The sequence below is a fragment of the Anastrepha obliqua genome, chromosome 1 (genome assembly GCF_027943255.1).
Source record: "Anastrepha obliqua isolate idAnaObli1 chromosome 1, idAnaObli1_1.0, whole genome shotgun sequence".
NCBI classification, from domain to species: Eukaryota; Metazoa; Arthropoda; class Insecta; order Diptera; family Tephritidae; genus Anastrepha; species Anastrepha obliqua.
The window spans coordinates 33347755-33372665 of record NC_072892.1 but is presented as its reverse complement, the minus strand read 5'-3'; the positions used below and the strand labels follow the sequence as shown (position 1 = coordinate 33372665).

The 24911-nt window shown below is 37.3% G+C and overlaps 1 protein-coding gene across 1 annotated transcript in view; it reads left to right on the top strand.

The window, feature by feature from the left end:
• Positions 1–1766: 1766 nt before the first annotated feature.
• Positions 1767–24911, top strand: part of LOC129235869 (uncharacterized) — a 38752-nt gene continuing 15607 nt past the window's right edge. The window contains exons 1-2 of the mRNA XM_054869926.1: positions 1767–1846; positions 2306–2823. Of these exons, the coding sequence (XP_054725901.1) occupies positions 2787–2823 (37 nt within the window). The 5' untranslated portion in view covers positions 1767–1846; positions 2306–2786. The remainder of the gene's footprint in view (positions 1847–2305; positions 2824–24911) is intronic.

The following is a 24911-nucleotide window of genomic DNA, read 5'->3' as shown; positions in this document are numbered from 1 at the left end:
AATCGAAATTTTTTTTCTTCACTCATCTTATAGTAAATCATTTCAAGAATGTTGTGTCAAAATTTTAAGTGGATCGGAGCAGAACTCTCAAAGTTATAGCCTTCGTAGGCACTCTACCTCGAATGCGGAGCATCGATAATTTTTCAGAGTCATTTTTTCAAACTCGTTTTTCCCGAAACGACTTCTTAAAAGTCGGTGCCAATCACAACTCCGAAACTATTCAACCGATTATTTTCAAATTTGGCACACGTTTTCTAAATCAAAAATACCTCCCCCCCACTGTTTTTTTTTATTTTTTTTTTAAGGTTGTTTTTCACTTACAAATATGGCGAAATTTTTCGCCAAAAATGCTCGTTTTACGTTTTTTTGCCACCAAAACTACAAAAATGAAAAAAAAAAAATTTTATTAATGGGGGGGGGGGGGAGGGGGAGCATTACATCATACTTTAACTGAAAAATTCGACTTCTTTAGTTTCAGATGATTCTACGACGAATGCCGATTGGCACCGCAGAGCACCTCTCGAAAAACATATCTCCAAAAAAACTCTGTCATGGGCTTATTTGTCAATATTTTATTATTAATATTTTTTAAAAAATTAATGAAAAGATGTACAATAACATGCAACTGATTTTATTAAAATATCTTAAGCCATATTTCTGTAAAAAATTTAAAAAAAAAGTGTTTTTTTTAGCGCTAAACCCTACCACCCCCTTAAACCATTTGCGCAAAAATTCTACTCACAAACAATGGATTTCTTTTTCCCCAAAGTAACCGGTACTTGCAAGTCTAAGTTTCCCAATAAAGTTTGAAATGGTGAGCATTGCATAAACGAGTTTATGTTTAAAAAATCAGGTTTAGCTGAAAAAACTTATGTGGAAATCGAGAAATGCGCTTAGGAATTTTTTTTATAATAGCCATGAGGATGGCAAAATAAAAACTTTTTCCAGAGAAAAATTTAATAAAATTAAAAAAAAGAATCATTTGGCCAAATCAGTCATTCTATACTGAATTACGCACACACTACCAGTTAAGAGATCAGATAACATTATTAAAATGATGCTGAAAGCACAGCCTACATTTTTTTATATACGATTTAAACAAACTGCACCTCAGTACCTTATGGAAACACTATAAACAATAGGCGCGGCGACATTATTAGCGTCGTTTGCTTAACAGATACAACAATGGAGGCACTAGTAGTGCTAGCAGTCGTTTAAACTCCAGCAAGCATTCGCGAGCAGCTCACAACTGCGCCTGTGTCTGCGCTTCGACGGCTACTGCAACACTTCAGCGCTACAAACGCATGCGCAACCGACGTGTGCACGCGCGCAGCCCGCATAAAGCACAATAAACATATATATATATATATATATATATATATATATATATATAACAATAACAACAACCAACATACAGCAGCAGATAGCAGCTAGCAGACAACGGCAACGACAAAATTCAAAATATTTTTGCAGTACAATTCAGTTGGTGATGTACAACAGGCGGCAACGGAAGGTGTTTGAGGTGCGCGCGCTCAAGTCGAAACAGTAGCGAGGATATTAATGTAAAATAAATGTAACAGAAAAATTATATATTTAAATAAATTTCAAGCTTGCATGTAAATGTGTTTGAAAGAAGCGACAAGACATTTCTTTATTTTGCTGCACGCTTCGGTGAAGATATTTCGGCTAGAAAACCTAATTTGAATTACTGAAAAAAAACATTTTTTTTTTGTTTTTTACATATTTACAATATTTACAACAACACAGCGTATTGCGACATTGCAAAAGCGTTCGTACCATGAAATATGACGTTGAATATATGAAAGTGGTGGATAGCGAAGAATTGGTAAAAAAAAAAAATATTGAATAGCGTTCATTAGTTTTCTTTTTGCTACTAACCACTTCGCAACGAAAGTGAAACTAATATTTGCTCGTTTAAGTGCTGCAATTTTATGCGTGATTTTATTGAGAAAAAAAAAGTCGAAACCGTGTGCGATGCTGTAATAATCTCAAGTGTTTATTTACTTTTTCAATTGGAGTGTATGCATTAAAAACAACAATAACAACAACAACAATTACTGCTAAAAATATAAAGCGATAAATAGTCGCAACTAAATACAGCGACAAAGTTAATAAGTGAACAAGCAGACAAATTGCAAAATGCCGAAGTAAAAAAGTACATAAATTCATAAATTTATGGTAAAAATAAAATCAAAAGCGAAAAAGCCACATTTAAATGCTTAAAATAACAACAGCGCGTTAAATTTAGCAGCAAATCACTTTCATTTTCTTTGGTAGTTGGTAGTTGGTAGCAAAACGCTGTGGGCACAACGCATCAGCGCATATGAAGGCCATTGAAGTGGTAGTTGCCAAGAGTCGGACATTCACGACCAACTAACAATCCAACCAATTAAGCGCTCGACCGACCAACAATATAAAGTTGCTAATCTGAAATTGCAATCTCAAGTGCTGCACATTAGGCGGCCGGTTTGAAAGCGTGTGTGTGTGTGCAGTTGGGAAGTACCCAGCAACAATCGCCAGCCAACACAGCGTCCAGGATTTTCAACACAAAAGTGCAAAACTCTCAAAACACTTCCGGCAGTAAAACGGCATTTTATTTGCCGCCTCGTTAACTGCAATATTAGGCAATAGCGAAGATTGCAAAAAAAAACAAATAAAATAAAAACAACAAACCGAAACCGAAAAAAGATTGTACATCAGTTTCGGGCAGCAGTCGACACCGAATTGTGCAAAACGGCGTCTAAGCGCTTACACAATTCGACAAAATGCGTTTTGCCGCAACATCTCTACTATTTTGTGGTGGTAAGTAGTGCGAATTTGAAGCATTAAAATATTAAAAAAAAAAACATTTATTTTTGGCATTCGCCAGCGGCTTGATGAACGCGTCTCAAGGACGCTAATTGCCGACACAAAGGCAGCACTTGGCACGAAAATTTTGTAATGCTTAGGCAAATAAAATTAAATAAAAAAAATGTTGCTTAAACAAACCTACAAAATATACCACCAATGTGCGCAACTAAAGTAAACATTTACACAAATTATTTATTAACGGATTTCCAGGTGTTTGCCAAAACAAAAATATAAAACCAAAATATAAAAATAAAATTAAGCTCAACGGCTATTGGGTATGCCCAATTGGGTAGCTACTTCGGATTTAGCGCTAGTTTTTTGTGTCAATCACTCAGTGTTGTTGCTTGATGCTGTGAGCATTTATGACGCAGATTTCAAGTGCTGCAGCCCACAGATAAAAAATAAAATTGTAAAAATTCACTAACGAAATGCCAAGAAGTTCACAACTCGCACCAAGGCAGATTGAATTGGGCACCAAAATCATACGATTTGAAGTTAGTGAAGTGGCTCTCTTTGGGAACTTGCGAAAGCAGGGTTATATGCATGCAGAACTCAAAGGCGAAATTCGCTGTGTCAATGAGAAAATTGCGCAAACTTTATAACCAAATTCTATGGGGTATTTCTTTAAAATTGTGGAACAACATAGCATAGCACAAATAGGAGGAGGAGCTCGGCCAAACACCCAAAAAGGGTGTACGCGCCAATTATATATACATATGTATATATTTCTTTAAAAAGTGCTTAACTGCTTAAAAATTGTCTGAAGGTTGCCATTTATCGCCTGTTATTTTCTATAAAATCCAATGAAAATACAAGGTGGCGCAAAATTAATCATCTAACCTTTTTTTTTGAATAACTGTTTTACTAAACTAAAAACAAAAATGATTTTAAGTGATGCAAATCGGAATTTTGACCTTCACGCGCTGCATTGTTTGTCTGTTTGTGTACTGCAACTGTCTAATTCACAAGCATCAAATATGGCAATTGCAAAAATTATAAATCTTCCGACAGGATGATTATTTTTGCGACACCTTGCATGTCTATCCACTCTTTTTAACAATTATACCATCAGCACTGTGTAAATAAAGAATGCGCATTTTTTCCAATTGCCAAATATCCGTCCTTAATGAGACACCCTCTCCTAGCCTACGCTTGCCAAATTGTAAATGAAATGCACACATTTTACCAATTACGCATTTCAACATCGCAGTTTCAATGTCAAACGTCTGAAAAGGTGACTAACTACACCCATACACGCATGCATGCATACACACATGCATGTATTCATGCGCACAAAAGACTTAAGCAACGAACTTGATTGCAAGTGCTCTTATTTGAACTTATTTGAAGTGCCTGCTTTGTGCGCATGCGCCTTTTATTCTGAGCCACTTCTGTTGGCACTTTTCAAACAGTGAAAGTACCTTGGAACATCAGCAAGTACTAATTGTATCGATTGATTTATTTTTAATTTGTAAAGTAGATGCTGCAGTTTCTAAGAAAGTTTCTGATTGTCACTGCCATAAACTTTCATTTTTAATTAGAAGCATCGGTATCGAAAAATGTGTGTGTGTGTATGCATGATTTTGATTCTCATTATTTATTTTTGGATAGCTAAGAAGACATACTAGTTTTTAAAATATTTGCAGAATAGTTTCCATACAAATTTTTCTTTTAATGATCTGAAGCAGGAGACACTTAGTGAAAAATTGTAAATTTACAACTTTGTCAAGCAAGTTTTAGGGCTAAGTTCAAATTTTACTGATGATTTCATCAAATTGATACACTTTTTAATTAAAAATAGAAAATAATATGGGAAAGTTAAAAAATTTCGAAATACAAAAATAAGATTTTACATATTTGTAGATGTTTGTATAGCTTCATAGTGATGTGGTTTTTACTGGACATTATAGCCCTTAACATACCGAGCAGGTTCCCAAAGGACGCGAGGGATGGATTTTAAGTGATTCTACGTAATTGCAACAAATAATAAACGTTTAAGGGGTCAGGGGTAGTCAGAATTTTCAAAAAATTGGATTTTGTTTTTTGCATTTTTTTTTAAATATAATATCTTAAAAATATTGTGTGAAAATTTTAAGTGAATCTGACAAATACTCGAGTTATTCAACAATTAACAAAGGGCTATCGGGCGCTCCGTAGCGTTCGAGAGCAAGTAGCTAAACTTTAAATGCGTTTTTATCAAAACTATTTTTATGAACTGGTGATCACTGTAACTTAAAAACCGCTTGGTAGATTTCAATAACAATTTATACTGCTTTTGATAAACATAAAAACTCAAGCCTGATTTAAGAATTTTTTTTTTCAAAAATTTCGATTTTTTTAAGCAATTCATTTTCGGTTTTTTTTCGAAAATCCGAAAAATATTTGCTGAGGCCGCCGTTAATTTTGAAAAAAAGATTTGATCAGGCACAAGATTATCTATTAATAAAACTAGTTTCTCTTGTCCATCTGATTTTAGATAAATCGCCAGGGACTTGTGCTGATCACCGCAGGGACTTCTGGAGAAATGGGCTCCACACAAACAGCGATAACTTTTTCAAATACTAATTTTTTTTTAATTTTGCTAAAGTCAAGTCGAAGCCTGATGCATTAATGCTATGTTTTTAATTTTGTAAAATAAAGCAATTGACTCGCAAAAAAAAATTATTGAAAATCATAATTTTTCGGGCCTTTGGCTACCTCTAACCCCTTAATAACTACAGCACAGGGACCTATTATATTTTTAAAGTTTTGAAAACTGAATTATTTTTTATTTAATTTTATATTTTGTTTTAGCTTATTTACTTACAAAAATCATATAAATCCAAGTTTCAAACTTAGTACAAATTTATAACGAAGCCCAAAAAATTCATCAAAATGTCGTAAATTTTAATCAGAATTTTTACAATAATTTTAACTACACAGGCTTATAGTCCAGTTAATTTCGGTTTTTAGAGGCTCAAAATTACGCAGATTTTTGAAATTTTGTTTCAGGTGGTACCGTGCGCTTTCTTTATATAACGAAAACGTAGTGTTGGATCACTGCCAGCCAAAAAAATTTCCTAAAAACCAAAAACATTGTCGATAAGTCGATAGAATTAAGTTCTAAATATGAAAAAAAACTGTGGCACAGCTTGCGACAAACGATAGCGCCTTAATATATTGAAAAGTTTTGACTATTCTTTTTTTTTGCATGTTCACTTTTTTTTTAAATACAATAAATTGAAAACAACCTCAAAGTTTTCATACCACCACCACGGGTTTTAATTACAATTTAGAAAGATTTTCTTATAGTTTATTAAATTCTAGTGCAACAAAGTACAGTTTGAAGTTGCAAACATAAAACTCCTTGACTTTTTATAATTCTATGCCTTGAATTTTTTCCATGTAACAAACGTATATGTTGGACATCAGGCGGCCAATTAAGCTCCTTGACCATTGCAGTATTTTTCAAGCTGAAGTCTTTGCGGTAGGAAAGGCTGCACAAATAGCGCTAGCAAGGACACCGAGCAACACCTATTTATGTTGGACAGTCCAGCGGCAATAAAGGCAATAAACTCATATGAAATTCCATCTAAAAACTTTCTTAGAACCAGGAAAGCCATAGCGAGACTAGCCGCAGACAGACGGTTACACATCATTGGGTACTCGGGCATAAGGGCATTGCAGGAAACGAAATTGTAGATGAGATTGCCAAAACCGCTGTTTACATACAATTCGAACAAGAAAACGACATATTGAAACCTGAAATACGGTATACAATGACATCGCTGTGGACATGAAAACACGGATAGACAGGAGGTGGAATATTCTAGCCACTTGTAAAACCGCGAAAATCATGTGTGCACAGAATGCAAATAAATAAGCCAGATTCGTACTAGCCCTGTCTAGAAATGAAATCAGAACTATCGTAGGTATACTGACAGGCCACAACTTGCCAGCGGCATACGAAAATAGCTGCAGATTTTGCAATGAACTACAGGGCCCGCCATCTATCGTTACGGATTTGAACTAGATATTACTTGAAGAATGGTAACACTTAGCTGTCATCTGATTTGACAGAAAATTAGTTTTATTCTTCCGCTGAACGAAAATGGTTGTGTATACGCTCAAAGAACGCTGGGAAATATTGTTTTCGCTTCGCTTCATGGGCTTGGGGTCAACTTGAAAAAGATGAAGACTTTTACCGAAAAATCATCTTTTCGGATGAAGCTTATTTCCATCTCGGCGGGTATGTTAACAATCAAAATTGCAGCATTTGGGGCTCATAAAACCCGAACGTCCTTGAAGAGAAGCCGATGCATTCACAACGAGTCACTGTTCGGTGCGGATTTTGGTCGAGAGGCATCATTGGTCCATTTTTCTTCGAAAATGAGCGAGGAGTGGCCGTAACCGTCAATGGAGAGCCATGTTGAACGAATTTTTGTTCCGAGAAATTGAAGAGGAGGATATTGGTGGCATTTGGTTTCAACAAGATGGCCCTACTTGCCACACAGCGAATGCTACGATCAATCTTATGCGCACTGCCCTCGAAGATCGCATTATCAGCCGAAATTCTGATATCGTTTGGCCGCCTCGGAGCTGCGAATTGACGCCGTTGGATTATTATCTTTGGGGTGCCGTCAAAGACCAGTGTCATGCCAACAAACCAGCAACAATTGATGCACTGAAGACCAACATACGCGATGTCATAGCTGAAATACAGCCGCATACAATCGGAAATGTGTTGAAAAATTGGACCGATCGTATGGGATGGTGCATGGCTAGCCGAGGCAGCCATATGAATGAAGTTGTATTTCATCATTAACCGGAAGGATTGTACTTCAAAATAAAAAAAAACAGTTTGGAAAAATATTGAGTAGTTTCTTTTTTATAGCATTTTAATTCCGTAAAGTTATATGGCGGACCCTGTAGAAGAAACTCTTGAACTCTTTCTGTGTTCTTGCTCTGCATTAGCTAGAATCCGAATGAAATGTTTAGGAGGTCTACAAAATGAGAGGTTAGAATGTCTCTTGAGGGTCAGAGCTTCTGAGCTTACTTAGATTCGCAAAAGACGCAAGCTTATTATGATACAAGAACCCTACTACAAGGAAACGTTAGGGTCAAGCTCCATTTGGTACCAGGTCAACCTAACCTAAACGTATATGTTTTAATTTAAAACAACATCAAGGCGCGTCTTTTGTCCCTTCATATATAATTGGCGTTTACAGACTTTGTTGGGTGCTTGGCCGAGCTTCTCCGCCTATTTGTGGTGTACGTCGTACGATTTTTTGCTCAAATGGAGGGACCTACAATTTTATGCCGGTTTCGAATGGCAAATGTTTTTTTTTTATGATCATCTTTTTGATAGTAGAAATACACTGGAAGGTTTGCCATTGCCTGCCGAGGGACGACTGCTTAAAAAAAATCTTTCTATTACTTGGTGTTTCATACTTGGGATTCTAGGGGTTTTTCTGGGCACTACCGAATTTAGCCACGCACTAGTCCATACGGCTACGGCGGTCTACAAAATCTCAATACATCCTGAAAATGCCTTTTTAATAGGTATGTTGCTGCTGCTAGATACTTGCTCTCGAACGCTCCGGTGCGCCCGAGTCCCCTTTGTTAATTGTTGAACAACTCGAGAAATATTCGTCAGATTCACTTCAAATTTTCACACAATATTTTTAAGATGTTATATTTTAAGAAAATTTAAAAACAAAAAGTCAAAGTTTTTGAAAATTCTGACTACCCCTAACCCCTTATGTACATATGTATGAGTAAGTATCCTTCAGACGATCGATAATGGTTTACAAGATTTTTTAATTCTGACATATTTTCAATCCTAAGTGTAGTCATATTAATTCTTGCTTTGAATACTTTTTGAAAATCCAGCGGCTCATTTTGCCTTCGCACATAATTTTGTCTACATATATATATATAATTGGCGCTACACCTTTTTTTGGGTATTTGTCCGAGCTCCTCCTCCTATTTGTGGTGTGCGTCTTGATGTTGTTCCACAAATGGAGGGACCTACAGTTTCAAGCCGACTCCGAACGGCAGATATTTTTATGAGGAGCTTTTTCATGGCAGAAATACACTCGGAGGTTTGCCATTGCCTGCCGAGGGGCGACCGCTATTTGAAAAATGTTTTTCTTAATTTGGTGTTTCACCGAGATTCGAACCGACGTTCTCTCTGTGAATTCCGAATGGTAGTCACGGACCAACCCATTCGGCTACGGCGGCCGCCTTTGTCTACATAGTTTCTTTTAAAAAATCTAAGCAGTATATTTTCGAATACGGAAAAGCTAGTTTGCTTTAATATAATGAACTTCTTCACTGTTCATGGAATATGGCCATAGATTACAGCTTTGCAACTACTTTAGCCTCATTTTTCGTACAGTTGCCAGTACTTCATACGGCCGCTAACATTCTGGAATACTTAATATACTCTTTATGTACACTCATAGCACAGGTATTGGTAAAATTTACAAGTCGCTTTTTATTCTGCTGCCCATTGACAGCCATCAAAAAGTCTCCATAATAAAAATCACATTATGACTTATAAATAAGAAAAAACAGCCAACGTTCGCGCATTCATACCAAAATACAGACATACATATATATGAATATAAGTATACAAATTTGTAACTGGGCATATGCAAATAAAAGCGAAAACAGGCGAAAATGAGGAAACACTGGTAACGCTGCTGGTAGGTGGAAGAAATCACCGAAACTGGTTCCGTGACTGAGGAAAAGAAAGTCAAAACTATGAGTGTAAAGCCCAAGCGGAATGAAGTGGTCATGTGGTTGTTGCTCTTATTACAGTTGTTGCTTTTATTACTGTCGTTATATTTTATTGCTTTTATTAATGCTAAAGCTGGTATGGTTGATGGCTGCTGTTTTTGTTGTAACTCTTTGCGACTTTATTTAGTTATTTATGTATATTTATTTGCTCGGTTGTTAAAAAAGCATTAAAATGCCATTGCAATACAATTTAAATTAGACTATTTCCCTTTTTATGATATTTGTTCCTTAGTGCATATAAAAGCATTACCGACTGATAAATCTGGTATCAAATGTAGGGATATTCATTCTACCAAAAAAATATCGGGAATTGTTCATTTAAAAAGCACGTGTAACACATATCGAACCCTAAATACAAAAGGGTCACAACTCAAAATTTTCCACACTCGAGCTTGACTTGTTTACAGTGGCACAGAAAATAAACTATGTGACATATCACGCTGAAATTTGCCATGTAAGCTTAGAACAGTCCTACCAAAAAACAAAAAATTTATTTTTGCCATATGTCATCCGCGGACCGTTTTATTGATAACGTCTCGTTCATATTTGAGCAGAAGGGACATTTTGCGTTATGACCCTTTTGTATTTAGGGTGCGATATGTCTACATTTATTTCTGGTGGAATGTTGGCACAACTGTCCTCTATGGTCTCGCAGAGTTTGAGTGTGATCTGTCAATTAGCTTGTTTTTGGCATTTAATTATATCAGTCAACCGCAGTGGTGCTCTGCGATTTTCACTATGGATAAAAATATCGAACAGAGAATTTGTCTTAAATTTTGTGTTTTTGATTTGATTTGATTCGGATTTCATGTGCCGAATCATTGAAGAGGTTGTAGAAGTCCTATGGTGAATGTGATTTATCAAAAACATGGATCTACGAGTGGTATAAGGTTTTGCCGAGAGCCGAGAAGTTGTGGAAAATTTGCCCCGATTTGGTCGCCTATCAATGTCTTCAACGGGTGAAAACGTCGACAAAGTCAAGGAAATGTTGCTGAAAAAACATCGCTTCAGTTTGAGGGAGTTAGCTCGTGATCTTAGCGGGCCTCACGAATCAATTCGCAACATTTCACAACACCAATTGGGCATGGGACGCGTGGCTGCTCGACTCGTTCTAAGAGAGTTGAAGTTCTTTCAAAAAATTCATCGGAAGAAGGTGACTGAAGACGTGATTGAGCAACTGAATTCGGACCCAACGTTTATCCAGCGCATCATACCGGGTGACAAGACGTAGGTATACGAGTTGGACATGCAAACCAGTCAACAGGTGGCTCAATGGCGCTACCCACATGAGCCGAAATCCAAAAAACCACGTCAAAGTCGGTCAAAAGTGAAAGTCACGCTACTCGTTCTCTTTGACTATCAAGGTGTTGTGCACTCGGAATTCATTCCAAATGGTTCTAGAATAAATAAAGAATATTACTTGGAAGTTATGCGACGTTTGAAAGAGAATGTGTGTAGAAACGGGCCAATTTGTGGAAAGAAAACTCATGGATATTGCATCATGATAACGCACCGTCCCACAAGGCCCATATTGTGAACACTTTTTTGACCAAAAACTCGTTAAATATTATCGAACAACCACCGTATTCAACGGATAGCCCCCTGTGACTTTTTCCTTTTCCTAAAACTTAAATTGCCACTCCGGGGATGCCGGATGCTTTGTGTAGATAGAAGCCATTAAGGCGAATTCGCTGAAGGAGTTGAAGAAGTTCTCTTCAAACGCGTTTAAAAGGTGCTTTGATGACTGGCCAAATCGTTGGCATAGCTGTATTGCTTCGAATGAAACCTATTTTGAAGGATACAAAATACATTTTGATTGATTTTGCGTTTTATTGAACAATTCCAGGTACTTTTTTGACAGAATTTATAGTAATGTACAGATGCTGCCACTTTTTTCCTCCAATTCGACAATTTATATTGTAAGGGACACCCGTTTTGGCTGCTTGCTTTGCTGTGGGCCAGAAATCAGTTAGCACTGCCGTAAGTCTGCAGGCATCCCTTTGTTTCATATTTGTTTAATGTTGGCGTTTGTTTGCGGTTGTAGGTGGGCCATAACGTTTTGCTAACCGTCTGTATGCCGTCTAATCTCTCCATTTACAATCCGTGATGCGAAGATATTTTGAGGAGTGGGAATACCGATTGAGCAAGAGTGTTACCCTTGGCAGATGTTGTCATTTCGTTTACTTTTTCCTTTCCTTCAATATTCTGTTCTACCGGGAGCCAGATTATGGTAATGTTATAGTTTTCACTCAAGGGGGTACGGATATTCCTGCTTTGTTCTACCAGTTTAGAGGTTGTTGTGGCCGAGGTCAGTGTCTGGATTGCAGTTTGGCTATCCAAAAGAATAGCAATATTGCCTTAAAGAGAAATCTGCGGTTAGTAGCCTACAAACTTTCCCAATTGCCAATAGTTTCGCCTGGAAGTAACTGGAAGTATTAGGAAGACTCGCAGATTTTCAATTCCAAGTCTATGAGAATAATACCTGCTTCAACACCACAATCCATTTTTGACTTATCTACGTAAACTGAAGTGTTGAAGTTGTTTAGTGCGAGTCCCCTACCCTATTCATCGCGAGATGGAAAGAGAGTGGCAGAATTAGTATTGAACGCCACCGTTGGGACGATGTAATCAGTCCTGTCCTAGGTGAACTGAGTTTGTTGCAGTAATAGTCTAGCACGCGTTGGGTGAAATTTAAAGGGTTTGTCCATTAATTAGTGGTACCTAGGTCTAGAATGCTAACAGTGAGGGGAGGATAAGAACGGTAACAGTTGACTTATGTGGATGCAAGGGTGCTATTAGAAAAAGATATGGCCTCTCACCTAGAGTTGTATTTTGTCGCCAGTTATAGGTCTGCTCTCATTGGAATCAGTGGGGCACCTCGAACTACTTCTATTCTAGCACTTAACGCAATACTAAATGTGTAACCTATGTACGTAATAGTAAGAATCTCAAGCTTATAAGTGGGATCGGCCTGCCTTACGGTTACTCAAGTATCATCAAAATCGGTCAGAATCGGTTTATCCCCTTGGTGACTGATTAATGTACTCCCTCACTTAGTCCACTCACATAAATTGGCCAGATATTAGACATCCTCCACTCACATTCACTCTAGTGCACCATTTGGTGACAGGACCTGCTGAACCTGTTCACGGATGGCTCGAAGTTGAATGGAAGAGTTGGCAAAGGAGTATTCTGCGAGGAGCTCTCTATCAGACTCAAGTTCAGCTTATCAAACCACTACAGTGGGTTCCAAGCAAAGGTAATCGCAATCAAAGAACCAGCTGAGTGGCTGCTCACTTGTGTAATACTTGGCATGGAAGTAAATATCTATTACGACAGCCAAGCGCCGGTCAAGGACCTGGGCTCGATAATGGTCGGCGAATGCCTGACTACGTTTTCGTTCACATCCTAATTTTTTGATATAAGACTCATCGAGGCACTTTGTCATAGATGAAAGACCTGTGAGGAAGCCTCCCCGCGAAAAAGGAGGATGTGGATCTCCTTGACTACTTGCGGTCTGCTCCTGGAAGCTTAGCCTCAACTCAGCGAGCGCTGGGCAAGTACACAAACTTGTATGGTGGCGTGTGGATGGGAAGCAATCTTCTAAGGTTAACAAAATCTCAGCTTTCGAATTTCGTGTGTGTTTTGCTAGGACATTGACCGCGAGGTATGCATGCTGTAAGACTCGGCATTACTTCTGTCAGCCGTATAAAGGATGAGATGAAATCATCTCAGCCCCATCTCCTTAGCTTCCCTGCTCTCGCGGCGCCTCGAGTTCGGCTCTTTTGATCATGGCTCTCATTTCTTTGCTACCCCAGCTGATAAAGCAGGCGTTGATATCAATCATCTGATGAACTGCACCACCAGCATGAAGCGGTTAACACAACTGTAACTCAGTCACTGTTCGGTTGTCATCCATAATTCCCCCTTACCCCTTTTCTTCTGTCATATTAGCTTCCTCTTCCTTGTCGTAGCACAGAGGACGAATTTGATTTCTTCGTCCAAATGTGCCCTCTCTCTGGGCAACCATTTAAACCTAACCTAAGTGGCTAAAAAATTCCGTTCACTTTTCATAATTTGTTTCCTTGAAGGCGATGTGCATTTTCTCCATATAAAAATATGGATGTGCACCTGTTATTATAAAACTGGCATTCAATTTCGGTGAACAACGTAATTGCCTGAAAATTTCTGCATAATAAGACAAACAGTAGCTACAAAATAAACCAAAACTCCAATTAGTTCATCGAAGTGGAATTTTTGAAAGTAATGCAGATAAACACTAAAAGAAACAAAAGAGGGAAAAGTGAGCCCGTATTTGTGAGTTCATATGGTATTACATGAGCGTGTCTTATTGCTTCCTCAAGCTGCCCATGACGTCACTTAAACCAAGTCACAAAAACATTGCAGACACAACAACAAAAAGAGCTGACAACCACCATAACGAACCGGCCGGCAAGCAGGCATAGCAGGCAGGGAACGGTGCGTTTTAGGCTGAGGCTGCTGCGCTGATGTCAAGCTGCCGAGTTACGCATTTTATTACTTCATCATTTCAAACTACTTTTAAATTTTTTTAATGCTACATTCCTTTTTTATTTATTTTATTTTTTTCGTGCTCCGCATACCTTTTCCATTCACATTTCATGGCAGCCGGAGCGCATGAGCAATTTTTTTATCGCGCACATTTATCTCTTGGCTTGAGATGTAGGAGCTACGCAAGCGCATAGAGGCGTAGCCGCTTGTTCCGCCATGCCGCATTTTCCTCTTCGCAATCCACAGATACACGTATTTACTTTTACAGATAATTTTTTTACGGCTGTTTGGTTATTTAATACCAGCCGCTTGCTGCTTTCCTCTAGGGGCGGTGCCTCTGCACTTATGCACTGTTTTGTTATTTCAGCGGGTTTAATTGCCTGGATTATTGCTGTAGTGCTAGGTTAATCCTCAAGTTACGCAACTGAAGTAAAAAACGGGCGTATCACTCAAACATCTGCAACAACGAAATGCACAGACAGAGGCTGACGAGATCGTAAAAAACCAAGCGGCAGGCGAACAAGTTTTTCCAACCATAACGGGCTGCCCATGAATGTGGTTGTGTGCATGTTGCAAGTGTGAAATACGAGTGGTAGATATGCATGGAAAACAGTAACAAGAACAACAAAAACAACTACGAAAGCAATAATGCAGCATCCCAGCAGCATGACGTGTTTAATTTCTGAAATAAATGCGATTTGACAACTGCAAATGCGGACATGTGCACGAACACACAGTCACATATGTACATATGCACTCTTGCACAAACACACACACTTGCATAGGTACATATCACCAGCGCGTTGTTGCAATTTCGTCACCAGTTTTTATTTTCACTTTCGTTCGGAGGAAAATTTTATGGCAAAAACCGTATAAAAAAATCAAAATTCAATACTGAGGTGCAGAGTTGTTATTTCCAAATACATACAACAAAAAAGCCATTACGTCGTATTGTAGTAATGAAAAACAACAATAAAGTTCAGAGATTGGGGTCACGATCCTTAGTGTTGGCGTTGGAGCCAGCACACCTTGTTACGTGAGTAGTTTGTGTTTTTACACTTATCTCTTTGATGTTATGACTTCCTGCAACAGTCTGTGTTTATAATGACTAATGAGTTTATGAAATAATACCGAGTTGTAGTTGGTTTTAATGTTCGCTCATAAGTGCAATTATTTTTTTATTTGATATATTTTATTGTACAACAACACAAAAGAGAGTTTTAAGAGCAAACCATCCCAATATGAGACTTTTACTGATTTAACAAATAACTTTTTACTTGCATGAGTATTTTGGAGTTTCTTACTGGATTCGAGGAGGCTGATTTTCCAATCATCTCGGCGTTGTGTTTGAGGTGTTGAAGCATAAATCGTATAGGGAAAACAGAGATGAAGGGAAGTTATGATTCTCTTATGTTGTTGTTGTTGTTGTTTAAACAGTAATAGAAGCCCCGTCAGTGTAGGGTATATCACCGGCCGTCTTCGTCTGGCTCATCTAAGGGTAGGCCCAGGAAACAGGCTGTTTCGACGGGTTGGGTCCAGAGGGAGAGGGGTATTAGATGAGTAGGTTTAAGGGGGCATGTGAAGAGGTGGTTGGTGTCTTGCGGAGTATCTTCACATGCCGGACATATGTTTGGTATGTTGTGGTCAATTTTGGATAAGTAGGAGTTTAACCTGCTGCAGTATCCAGAACGTTGTTGTACCAGTGCTACACGTGTCTCACGGAGAAGCTGGAGCTCTTCATCTGCAATAGGTGGTGGTTGATATCCGATTACGGCATTCACAGGGCGGGAGCTTAAGAAGGTGGTGACGGTCTCCCGCTGAATGTCGTTTACTGACTGTCTAAACACTGTCTGGTCCAGTAGATTTCTGTCAGTTTTGTCCTGGATCTCGTCGGTATAGTTTAAAAGGTGTCTCCTGACGCACCTAGGAGGCGGCTCTAGCTCAAGCAGGGGTCTGTAAGGGTGTAACCTGCGGTAGCATCCCAGCAGGAACTGCTTGCTAGCAGTTTATTGTGAATTTGTGCCTCGTTGTGAAGGTGTTGAATAGGGGACATCAGGAGGCAACCGGTCCGAATGGCAGTATTTTGGCATGTCTGTAACTTTATCCACTGCGTGTCACTAGTTCCAGGCGACCAGACAGGCGCAGCATAGTTCAGAAGCGGCCGACCAATTGCCTTAAAAGTCGATAGCAACAGTTCTTTGTCTTTGTCCCAAGTGCTGCCCGCAAGCAGCCTCTCCAAAGCTGGGATCTGCCTCATAGTAAATATTAGGTTGGGGGATGTTGTGACAATTCATAATTAAAAAGCGAGATTATCCATAGAAAAATTCTCACCCGAAATCTGTTAGTATAGAATAATCTTAATATCATTTAATTTTCAACTTCATTTAATAATTAAACAAACTGAAATCACTAAAATATTCTACCAAACCAATTTCTATGAAGAAACACCTTTCAAAACAGCCTCGACCGCTGATTATCAATTTTGCAGCCAATCTGCTATACGTGAACGGGTAGATTAAATTTTCTGGATTTATTGCTAATAACTCCATATGTGAACGTACTTTTAGGTGTCCGCTTAGAAGAGAGCATACTGTACTTCAAAAAAAGCAACCAAAATGGTGCATTCTTCGTCTTCTTCTTCTTAGCATCACAGTTCTTGATACACCATTGCTTCATTCACAGCCACGCGGCATCTCTCCCTTTTGAAAGCCACTTGCTTCCAACGCCTCACTTTTAGCCTTTTAAGGTCTGCTTCTATATCTTCGAGCCATCTGTTTTTGAGTGTTCTCTTCTTCGATCTCCAACTGGACATAATTCAAGCGCTTTTGGAACCTTCTAATCCTCTGGGGCTTAATGAATCGTGTGACGGCTGCTTAATGTTAGCAATTTTCAGCAAAATCAGCGCCCAAAGCTCACAACCGTAGGTAAGCATGGGGCAGATTAAGGCTTTATAACCCCTCAATTTTTGATCAGCGGATAGCTGATTGATTGATTTAAGCAGCTAAAGTACTATTTGTATACCAAGGCAGGATGTGCTTGTCTTAAGGTCTGTCTGGTGAAATATTACTCATTTTTTATAGATATTTTTTAGGAATTTTTTTTAAGAAAGTAAGATGCGATCGTTTTGATTTTATAGTATGTTATTATTGACATTAAATAGTATACAAAAACAATTTTTTGTGATATATTTTTTTTGGGAAAATTTTTTTGGAAATTACAAAATGCCGGAAAAAAAGGTAGGTTTTTCGGGTGGAAATCAGATTGTAGTATGGAAAGTTATGGCTGAAAAGAAACGAAAGTAGCACCTGCCATAATGACAAGCCTTCTTCTGCTTAATTGGCGCTATAACCGCTAACGCGATTTTGGCCGAGCTTAACAGAGCGCGCCAGTCGTTTCTTTCTCGTGCTAACCGGCACCAATTGGACACACCAAGTGAAGCCAAGTCCTTCTCCACCTGATCTTTCCAACGCCTTCCTTTTCCTCTGCTACCACCAGCTGGTACCGCATCGAATACTTTCAAAGCCTGATCGTTTGTATCCATTCGGGCAACATGACCCAGCCGGGCTAGCCGCTGGATCTGTATTCGCTGCGCTATGTCTATGTCGTCGTAAAGCTCAAGAATGATAATCCTACAGCGTAATAATCAAGTTGACAAGCCACCTATCTTTTTTTTAAGACGCTTACTTTGGTGCCACGCTACTAAAAATAATATGTAAAAAAAAATTATTTTTGTATACTTTTTGATGCCAATAATAATATCGTCCCCTTAGTATTAAAATAGCCTATAAATTTTTTGATGTTTTGAGAAAATGAATTTCAAACTTTTTGTCGAAAGTAGCTCTCACTCAAATCTCGTTATGTCTGTAAATATTTATTATTTTTGACTGACGTTTTGACCCACTTTGTAGAACTAGAATTTGACAAAATTTTGACCACATATAAAATCGACGATGGAGAATCCAAAAATTAAATAAAAAAATAATAGCCTATGAGCACATAGGCTATTGTTATACTAAGGGGACGATATGGTAGGTAGGTAGGCAGGGTGGTTGTCATAAGACACACTTAGACCTTCCGCAGGTCCATTGTGATACCACTGGAGCTTATCCTTACTCTTCGTGTTCCTTTTCAAACCATCCGGTTGCTTTAATAAACGATCAGAGCTTTGTTAGTTTTAGATGGGCTATATCCACTACATCGGTTAGCTAGGCTTTCACACTCACATAAAAGGTGTCTGACTGTTTCCTCTTCTTCTGTATTAAGACAGCTTTTACAGAAATCGAAGTACGGGAGTCCTAACCGTCTAGCGTGGCTGCCTATTAAACAATGACCAGTTAATACACCTATAATTTTTCTTATAGATTCTCTGTTGAGAACATACCATAAAATAAAAAAATCGCATTTTATTTTCTTTAAAAAAAATTCCTTAAAAATATCTATAAAAATTGAGTATTTGACCAGACCTTAAATCTTGTTCTTATTCTTTAATAAGCGGGTTAGCAATGTGCCTTGAACCTCTGCTAGATTGAAAAAGGGAGCATTAGTTATATAAAAGTCATGCAATGGATTTTAATTATAGAGCAAAAAAATAACTGTAGTTAAAAATATTACTTATTGTATCGCATTCCAATGCTCACAAGGTTTCGTGAGTAAGCCACAAAATTTCTCTGGCTGAAATTAAAATTAATATTGCCAAAAAATGAAAACGTATCCGATAAGTTCAGTAGTAGTAGAAGTAATTCTTTGTGGCAATAACAATGAGTTCAGTATTTTCGCTAAGTAACATAGCAGTGAGCAACCAGAAAAGGGAAAGCAACAACCAAAAAAACAAAAAATATACTCGTATATATATAAATATAAATATTATATAATGAAATCTTTAGTAAACTTTTGTATTTTCTGTGCCTAGTAAATTGCACTCGTTAATATTTCGTTATACCATAAACGAACTCTTTTTTAAAGAGGCCAGTCTTAATTAAAAATTTGTACGGTTATGTCAATATTATTGTTATCTTTCCAATTTTGAAATTATTATTGCTTTTTTAGTTACGCAAAGGTGAGCGATGCATGACCCATTTTTGCCTTATTAAATAACACTAAGCGAAAGTGAAAATGTACTTTTCGTAAGACACAAGTAAAGTTGCAGGCTTGGCCAAGCAGAAATAACTGCAACCCCAGATTAATAAATTACTGCTCAAAATCTTTACTTATAATCCGAAAATACATTTTTAGAAGATTTAAGCATTCACTTGCCTCTATATGTAAATATTTTTTTTTATTTAGTAAAAAAGTTATTCAAAAACAAAATTTTATTTTGCACCAGCGTGTATTTAAATATCAGTAAGTAGGTAGGTGAAATGCTTAAAGTACCAGGCTGGCATTTCCCAAGTAGCACTAAAGTGCTGTTTTGATACAATTTTGAGACCTTCAACGAGCATACCCTATATCTGTAGCCAACCAGAGCTGTTGATGTAATGGAGAAGGTTAATGGGATTTAAGTTGGAGCAGTACTCCAGGCTGTCGAAGGAAGTAGCACCCAGTGACCTTAATCGTCTAGCTGCCAAACTCGGACCTTTACAGAGAAAGTGCTCAATAGTCTTTCTGTCTGAAAGGTCCCACAGCGTCTGGTGTGAGGGATTAAATGGTAGGCCCAGTTTTACTGCGTGAGTGCCGATCATTTAATGATCTGACTCAGTTTCCTCAGAAAATAAGTTTTTCAGCAATCCAAGAATTCTGTTATCCCAAACTTAATTTAGTTTTCAAAGAGACTTAGACGTTGGCACTTTTTCCAATCATACTCCTTCAAGGAAGGAGTGGGTGGTGTGCAGTATTTATTTATTTTATTTATTTATTTATTGTCTTCGAATGGATACATTCTTACAGACTATATTAAGCTAATGTACAATAGTTTAGTAGTTACTAAGAAAAGAACGATTTAAGATGATTCACTAAGATGCCATACGGCCATGTAAAATCAGCACCAGAAGAATTGAAAAACATATTTAAATCTGCACATGCCCTAGGAATCGGAGCATTTACCCTGTAGTTGGTTCTCGAGAAGCCAATTTTAAAGGTTTCGTACTGTCGGAGCCTCATATTGGGTATATTAAATTGAATTTTACTTAAAAGGGAAAGACAATCAATAGATCCAGAAATGATCCAAATAATAAATGAGCACGATAGAATAGATCGTCTGCTATCAAGAGGTTTTAAGTCAATCAATAAACATCGAGAGCGGTACGATGGTACAGGTTCAGAAAAATTTAAAGATCGGAGTGCAAAACGAAGAAAAACTTTCTGAATTCTCTCAATCCGATTAGACAGACCTATTTGGAGAAAGGGCATGACAAACATGATCACGGATGTCTCGAATTTGTATGGAAGGGCTGATGGAGGAGTACACTGCGTGAAACTCTCCATCAAGCTCTAATTAAGGCTACCGGTCCACTGTAGAGCTTTCCAAGCGGATTTTTTCCCCCTGCTCACTCCGCTCGGGAGCATAGAGTCTTGATAATTCTCTTCCATTGTACGCGATTCTGGGCTGTTGTTTTTATTTACTTGTATTACACATATATTCCTTATTTTAAATATAAGACTACCAAATATTGTAATTAATCCTAGTTTATTGTAAAAGCAGCTGATGGCCTTGAGCTAGTGCTGTTCTTATTTCCTGCTATTTTCTGTATATTCATATATGTACTTAAAATAAAACATGATTCTGATTCTGAAAACTTGTGGTCTGCTCCTGAAAAGAAAGGCTTCGCGTCAGTTCATCGAGCGCTTAGTTAGTGTGCAAACGTGCAAAGTCGCAAAATCCTTTAGGCCGTGAGGAAATCGAAGGTTTTTGAGAGAACTTCTGAGGCTAACAACGCCGCAACTCTCGAATTTTGTGGGTATTCTTACCGGTCATTGTTCGTTAGGTGATGATGCGATGAGTCTTAATTTTGCTTCAAGTACTTTCTGAAGCTGCTTGGACAATGAGGTGGAGTCATCTCAGCACCTGCTCCTCAGTTGTCCTGCTCTCGCCGCGGTAAGTTCTAATCATCTTGGCTCCCACTTTTCTTCTGCACCTGCTAATATAGAGGGTTTAAGAATAACCTACCTGGTGTATTTCAGCAGTAGCTTGAACCGGTTAACGCAATTGTAATTAGCCACAATCATCATCCTCTTCTAATCCAAAGCCCCTTTTTTTCTCTCTCTGTTCTGTTCACCACCCTCTGTTTTCCTGTGGATAGTAGTACAATTTGCGAATTTAATTCTTTGTCGAAGTGGGCGTTTACATGGGCAGCCATTTAATCTAACATAACCTAAAGGTTGTTACTCAGCACGTCATCTCGACTGCACTAGCGATATGTTCTGCTTGAATCGTTTAAATGAGCTCTCGGGAAGGCTAATGGTTAGTGGCTTAGTACTCACTAAATGAATACAGCGAATGATGAAATGAAATTATTGCGATTTTTGTCAGCTATTCACTCACAACTCTTGACCCTTTAGATAATGTCTCATCGTGACCAGCTGCAAGTTTTTCATGGTCCAGGCCTACAGAGACTTAAAACTTGTTCAAAATGCGATACACAGTACCGGCAGAGTCTGAGAAGTCTCCAAATCCATTTAAATTTCAGAGATTTTTAGAGCGGCCAATGTAGCCGAATAGGCTGATGCGTGACTTCCACTCGGAAGTGCAGGGAATCAAATATCTGGGCATGAAATACCAATTGATAGAAAAAGTTTTTTCTAAAAGCGGCCGCTCCACGGCAGGCAATTGCAAACCTCCGAGTGTATTTCTGCCATGAAAAATTTCCTTATAAAAGTAAAGTATTTAAGCGCCAATTATATCCACTGGAACCTCTTTTGGGCGGACAGCTATTGTCCGTCAAAGGGAGGTATCCAAGTCAAAGTGGACAACTTCTTCCGATACATAGGATTGGGCATAGAAAGATATGACCGCTCAAGGGAGATGTCCGGCTAATAGAAGTGTCCATTAGGAGAGGTTATACATACATAATTTTGGCACTGCCGGACTAGTAAATCGATTTCAAAAGATATCCAAATCACAGCGCCATACATTTTTTTTATTTGTAAAAAAGTTCGTTTTTTTTGGAATGGAGGGTGTATAGTGACAATTTAGATACCTCTGTAAGAAAATCTGTAATCTGTAAATCTGTAATTGTAAACAATAAATTCGGCTAAATAGAAATTAAGTGAAGCATTAGAAAAAATGGTATAGATTTTGGTGGTCAATTGAAAATTCTTAGTATTTGGGTTTTTTGACTGTACGTGCAAACCTCGAAAAAAGTCTGTTCATATTTTCCTATTTCGTCATATTTTGTAAATTTTCAGACAGCCCAACGAAGATTAAAAGTTTTTAAATATTTTGCACTTTTTGGGTGTGGTTTTTACGCTCTTATTAGGAAAAGTATGCCGTAACGCACCCGCTTATCTGTTTTCACTCATGCGAGTACTCGTATAGACATTGGCATGCATGACGCATATCGCTCAAGTGCGCGCATGGGCCTACAAACATAGAAAATATGTGCATGTACCCGGTAGAAAAATTGAATCGACAAATAGATTGGTGGTATGAAGCATATTTATTTTACGTAAACATAGCGATGCAAGTATGGTGATATGAATTTTACGACTTGTGACACTTGGTTTGGTGTACAAATAGAAAAATTCTGCCTTTTTTTAGTTAAAATTTTTTATTTTTTCCACCTTTTGGGTAGCTCATTAATACCGCGTCTATAAAATTCCTCGTATTTTGAGGCGATTTACGGATCGAACTAATTTTTGGTATTTTTCTAAAGTACTTCCCATGAGTCATCGATTGGAATAAAGTGTCTTGAGTTAAAAAAATTCCTCAATTTTTTCTTAAAAATCTCAAACATTTTAATCAGAATTTTTTAGAAATATTTAAAACATGCCGTTTTATAGCTAATTTTTTTATAGACGGTATTGGGTGTTTTTTTTCATATAAAAAAGTTGTAATCGTTATGTATGTATATGGAGAAAATGTGCAACATTGGCAGCAAAAAAAAAATGTCAATAACCAATGGGTTTTAGAACTACTTCAAACTTGCTTTTTATTATACCAAAATTGAATAGGCTATAAAACTGCACTCTCAGAATTTTTCTAAATATTATAATTTAAAAGTTTGTTATGCCAAATTTCAATGGGCTATAAAACTGCACTCGGAAAATTTGTCCAAATATTCTAATGTAAAATTTGGTTATACCAAAATTTAATTGGCTATAAAACTGCATAATTGCATTTTTTCTAAACGTTGTAATTAAATAGTTTGAAATTTAGATGAAGTTTGAATTTTTTGAATTTTATTCAATTTTATTGAATTTAAATTTTTTTGAATATAATTGAATTGGATTTTTTTTAATTCGCTGCTTGTGTGAAACTTGGGTAAATATACTCTTTGTAGAAGAATGAGTCCTTGACTGTGTATGTTTCACTCCAATCTCGTCTTACTTAGTCTAATTCGCCGCATTTACTCAAATTTGTATTAACGATTGAAGTCGCGTTTTTCCTGCTTGGCATTTACTCGCCCACCTGTGCATGTGCCAATACGTTGACTGTTGGCTAGGTCACCTCCGTCTGCTTACTTTACGGCTATTTATTTATTTAGTTTGTTGCTGCGTCATTGTGACCGTTTGGGCTATTTTTGTTTTGTGTGTGCGCGCCTTGTGTCTTACATAGCAGATGAGGTTAAGTACTTGCATATGACATAACTGTAAGTCGTACTTAATTATTGAATTTTGATATTGCCATCTTTTTTATTCAAATGGCCACAACATTTGTAAACGTTAGAAGGAAACTTTTTAGTATTGGCTGCCAATATTTTTTAATAAAAGTTAAATATTTCAATAAATATAGGCCATACCAGGTATTTTATCCCAGCTGGTTTGCAAAAAATTAAAATAAATATTTTAACCCATTTCCATTTCCTTTCCTCCTTTTCAAGTTCAAGTTTTTTTCAGTGCTTTTATTTTTTGGCAGCTGCCCCAGTTCGATGGCTTTTCATTTGACAGTTGTGAAATAAATATTACTTAGATTTCGCAAGGAATGTATAAAAATAATTAAATCTACTACGAAAATGGTAGATCCGCGAAAATTCTAAATTTTTAAAATTGTGGATATTTTCGTTCGTCAGTGAAAAAAATTAAGAAGTTATTCGAGAAATTTAAATGGAGTGTCTCGGTACAAGACATAAAAACATCAGTGCAAGTTAGTCTCGCCTGTTCAATTGAAAATATGGAAAAATTTAAGAATTGCTGTAAAGAAAAGTATTTTTTTGATATTGCCATCTTTTTTATTCAAATGGCCACAACATTTGTAAACGTTAGAAGGAAACTTTTTAGTATTGGCTGCCAATATTTTTTAATAAAAGTTAAATATTTCAATAAATATAGGCCATACCAGGTATTTTATCCCAGCTGGTTTGCAAAAAATTAAAATAAATATTTTAACCCATTTCCATTTCCTTTCCTCCTTTTCAAGTTCAAGTTTTTTTCAGTGCTTTTATTTTTTGGCAGCTGCCCCAGTTCGATGGCTTTTCATTTGACAGTTGTGAAATAAATATTACTTAGATTTCGCAAGGAATGTATAAAAATAATTAAATCTACTACGAAAATGGTAGATCCGCGAAAATTCTAAATTTTTAAAATTGTGGATATTTTCGTTCGTCAGTGAAAAAAATTAAGAAGTTATTCGAGAA